Source organism: Alosa pseudoharengus, unplaced genomic scaffold, assembly GCF_046254945.1.
Source record: "Alosa pseudoharengus isolate Yale_2024_CS ecotype anadromous, Long Island Sound unplaced genomic scaffold, YU_APseudo_1.1 YU_APseudo_1.1_scf_23, whole genome shotgun sequence".
In the NCBI taxonomy this organism is placed as follows: Eukaryota; Metazoa; Chordata; class Actinopteri; order Clupeiformes; family Clupeidae; genus Alosa; species Alosa pseudoharengus.
Genome location: NW_027468685.1, coordinates 2,715,862 through 2,720,861, shown reverse-complemented (window position 1 = coordinate 2,720,861; position 5,000 = coordinate 2,715,862). Strand labels below are relative to the sequence as shown.

Here is a 5,000-nt window from a genome sequence, read left to right as displayed (position 1 = left end):
ATTTATTATGTCAGGTAGTACTCCTTTAACATTCAGATATTAACCCCCTTTAATTTCTTATGTCAGGTAGTACTCCTTTAACATTCAAATATTAACCCCCTTTAATTTATTATGTCAGTCTTTTATTTTCCCATACCCATAATCCTTTCCTGTAGCTAGTGTAACTCTCCCATGATCCTTTGCTGTAGCTCTTCCATGATCCTTTGCTGTAGCTGGTGTAACACTCCCATGATCCTCTTGATCAGTAACCCCCATGATCCTCTTGGTCAGTAACCCCCATGATCCTCTTGGTTAGTAACCCCCAGGATCCTCTTGGTCAGTAACCCCCATGATGCTGTGTGTGTGTGTGTGCGGTGTGTGTGGGGTGTGTGTGTGCGGTATGTGTGTGTGTGTGTGTGTGTGTGCGGTGTGTGTGCGGTGTGTGTGCGGTGTGTGTGTGTGCGGTGTGTGTGTGTGTGTGTGTGTGTGTGTGTGTGTGTGTGTGTGTGTGCTGTGTGTGTGTGCGGTGTGTGTGTGTGTGTGTGTGTGTGTGTGTGTGTGTGCGGTGTGTGTGTGTGTGTGTGTGTGTGTGTGTGTGTGTGGTCCCTCAGGTGTATGCTGAACAGTATCGACGGGCCGTCGGACACGGTGGAGGACTACCTGTGTGACCCGGAGGAGATGCCGCTGGGCGCCCGCGAGAGCCGCCTGCCCTGCCCTGAGGACTGCGTGCTGTCCGACTGGGGCTCCTGGAGCCGCTGCCCGCTGGTACGACACACACACACACACACACGGCACACACACACACACGGCACACACACACACACACACACACACACACACACACACACACACACACACACACACATACATACACACATACAGGCAAGCACACACACACACAGGCAAGCACATTCACACACACACACACACACACACACACAGGCTACAGCAGCCAGACCAATGGATATCTTGTCTTAGCTAAATTACTGAAGCTAAGCAAGTGTGGGCCTGGTTAGTACTTGGATAGTACTTGGATGGGAGACTCCTCACACACACACACACACACACACACACACACACACATACACAGACACATACACACACACACACACAGGCACAGGCACAGGCACATAGGCACAGACACACACACACACACACACACACACACACACAGGCAAGCACACACACACACACACACACACACACACACACACACACACACACACACACACAGGCACAGGCACACACACACACACACACACACACAGGCGCTCAGAGACGCGTGGGCAGGCAGGGGGGGGGGGGGGGGGTGCTCAGAGACCCGGGGGGGGGGGGGGGGGGGCGCTCAGAGACCCGGGGGGGGGGGGTCTTTTATCTCACTCTCAGTAATATTCTGCTGCACTTATTCAGTCTATTGGTCCATTTTTTTGTGTAGGCTGCTGTGGGTCTACTTTAAGGGTTAATTTTTCATAATAATGTTTATTGTTATTATTGTACATTGCTTTCAGAAAGTGAATCTGCTAAGATCCATAAACATACACATAAACAATCCAACTCCTCCACCCGTATGTTATATAATAAACATAAACAATCAACAAACAATCACTGGTTGGGGGTGATTTGAGGAGGTGTGGCATGTTTAGACGGCATGCATGGTTCACACTGGTTTAAATATCATGCTGTGGCAACAGATTATTTAGAGGCATCCATTATGTCAAGGCCCCAACCGGGGGGAGTGGGGGGGGACTTTGTCGCTCAGGGTTGCCGTGACGTTCAGGCAGAGTGCCCGCTGAGCAGTGCGACAACTTAATTGCCATGGATATGCAAAACATCCCCTGGCATCATGGGCGGGGAACCGGCCAATTGAACGTCTCGACACCAGAATAGAGTTCACCGACGTTCCTTAAAGAGGGAAAAGGAAGTCAAATGTGCCACAGACGTTCCTTAAAGAGGGAAAAGGAAGTCAAATGTGCCACAGACGTTCCTTAAAGAGGGAAAAGGAAGTCAAATGTGCCACAGACGTTGGGAAAAGGAAGTCAAATGTGCCACAGACGTTGGGAAAAGGAAGTCAAATGTGCCACAGACGTTCCTTAAAGAGGGAAAAGGAAGTCAAATGTGCCACAGACGTTGGGAAAAGGAAGTCAAATGTGCCACGGATTCAACGGAGCGTGTGGAAGTGCTGTTCTGTCAGAGCGACGGGGGGTGGGGGAGGGGGGGGCATGCATGCTGTGTGTGGATGGAAAATAACTTTAATGTGCATGTGTGTGTGTGTGTGAGTGTGTGTGTGACTGTGGGACACTGTGCAATGGATATGTTTATTGTATAGCGTTCAGTACGACTGTGCCTAGTGTTTTCAGGCAGTGTGTGGTGTGTGTGTGTATGTGTGTGTGTGTGTATGTGTGTGTGTGTGTGTGTGTGTGTGTGCCTGGGAATTTTGTTTACTGTATAAAGCATTTAGTGCGACTTTGCCTTTTTTGTGCGCTTTCAGGGCATGTGTGTTTAGTGTGTGTGAGTGTATAAGTGTGTGTGTGAGTGTATAAGTGTGTGTGTGAGTGTGTAAGTGTGGTGTGTGTGTGTGTGTGTGTGTGTGTGTGTGTGTGTGTGTGTGTGTGTGTGTGTGTGTTTGTGAGTGTATAAGTATGTGTGTGTGTGTGTGTGTGGGTGAGTGTATAAGTGTGTGTGTGAGTGTGTAAGTGTGTGTGTGAGTGTGTAAGTGTGTGTGTGTGTGTATAAGTGTGTGTGTGTGTGTGTGTGTGTGTGTGTGTGTGTGTGTGTGTGTGTGTGTAAGTGTGTGTGTGAGTGTGTAAGTGTTTAGTATTGACTGGCTCTTTGTGTGTTTCTTTCAGCCCTGCAGTGGGAACACGATGCGGGAGCGAATGGCCAAACCGATACGGCAACCCGGAGTGGGCAAACAGTGCCCCAACACCACTGAGAAAGAGCCCTGCACCCTCAACAGCAACTGCTTCACCTACTCCTACAACATCACAGGTAACTACACCCACAACTACACCTACTCCTACAACATCACAGGTAACTACACCCACACCTACAACATCACAGGTAACTACACCCACAACTACACCTACTCCTACAACATCACAGGTAACTACACCCACACCCACACCTACTCCTACAACATCACAGGTAACTACACCCACACCTACTCCTACAACATCACAGGTAACTACACCCACAACTACAACATCACAGGTAACTACACCCACACCCACACCTACACCTATTCCTACAACATCACAGGTAACTACACCCACAACTACACCTACTCCTACAACATCACAGGTAACTACACCCACAACTACAACATCACAGGTAACTACACCCACACCCACACCTACTCCTACAACATCACAGGTAACTACACCCACACCCACACCTACTCCTACAACATCACAGGTAACTACACCCACAACTACACCTACAACATCACAGGTAACTACACCCACAACTACACCTACTCCTACAACATCACAGGTAACTACACCCACACCCACACCTACACCTACAACATCACAGGTAACTACACCCACACCTACACCTACTCCTACAACATCACAGGTAACTACACCCACAACTACAACATCACAGGTAACTACACCCACACCCACACCTACTCCTACAACATCACAGGTAACTACACCCACACCCACACCTACTCCTACAACATCACAGGTAACTACACCCACAACTACAACATCACAGGTAACTACACCCACACCCACACCTACTCCTACAACATCACAGGTAACTACACCCACACACAACATCACAGGTAACTACACCCACACCCACACCTACTCCTACAACATCACAGGTAACTACACCCACACCCACACCTACTCCTACAACATCACAGGTAACTACACCCACAACTACAACATCACAGGTAACTACACCCACACCCACACCTACTCCTACAACATCACAGGTAACTACACCCACACACAACATCACAGGTAACTACACCCACACCCACACCTACAACCAGGTAACTACACCTTCACCTACTCCTACAAAATCACAGGTAACTACACCCACACCCACACCTACACCTACAACATCACAGGTAACTACACCCACAACTACAACATCACAGGTAACTACACCCACACCCACACCTACACCTACAACATCACAGGTAACTACACCCACACACAACATCACAGGTAACTACACCCACACCCACACCCACTCCTACAACATCACAGGTAACTACACCCACACCCACACCTACAACCAGGTAACTACACCTTCACCTACTCCTACAAAATCACAGGTAACTACACCCACACCCACACCTACACCTACAACATCACAGGTAACTACACCCACAACTACAACATCACAGGTAACTACACCCACACCCACACCTACACCTACAACATCACAGGTAACTACACCCACACACAACATCACAGGTAACTACACCCACACCCACACCCACTCCTACAACATCACAGGTAACTACACCCACAACTACAACATCACAGGTAACTACACCCACACCCACACCTACACCTACAACATCACAGGTAACTACACCCACACACAACATCACAGGTAACTACACCCACACCTACACCTACAACCAGGTAACTACACCTACACCTACACCTACAACATCACAGGTAACTACACCCACACCCACACCTACAACATCATAGGTAACTAAACCCACATCCACACCTACAACATCACAGGTAACTACACCTACACCTACAACATCACAGGTAACTACACCTACACCTACACCCACACCTACAACATCACATGTAACTAAACCCACACCTACAACATCACAGGTAACTACACCTACACCTACAACATCACAGGTAACTACACCTACACCTTGGATGGTTATGTTGGATGGTGATGTTGGATGGTGATGTTGGGTGGTGATGTGATGTTGGATGGTGATGTTGGATGTTAGATGGTGATGTTGGATGTTAGATGGTGATGTTGGATGTTGGATGTTGGATGGTGATGTTGGATGTTGGATGGTA

General features: G+C 48.5%; 1 protein-coding gene across 1 annotated transcript in view; it reads left to right on the top strand.

Annotated features, from left to right (window-relative positions):
• thsd7aa (thrombospondin, type I, domain containing 7Aa) overlaps nt 1-5,000 on the top strand; it is a 125,919-nt gene that overhangs the window by 93,758 nt on the left and 27,161 nt on the right. Inside the window, exons 17-18 of the mRNA XM_076301452.1 lie at nt 591-744; nt 2,826-2,967. Coding sequence (XP_076157567.1) covers nt 591-744; nt 2,826-2,967 — 296 coding nt within the window. The remainder of the gene's footprint in view (nt 1-590; nt 745-2,825; nt 2,968-5,000) is intronic.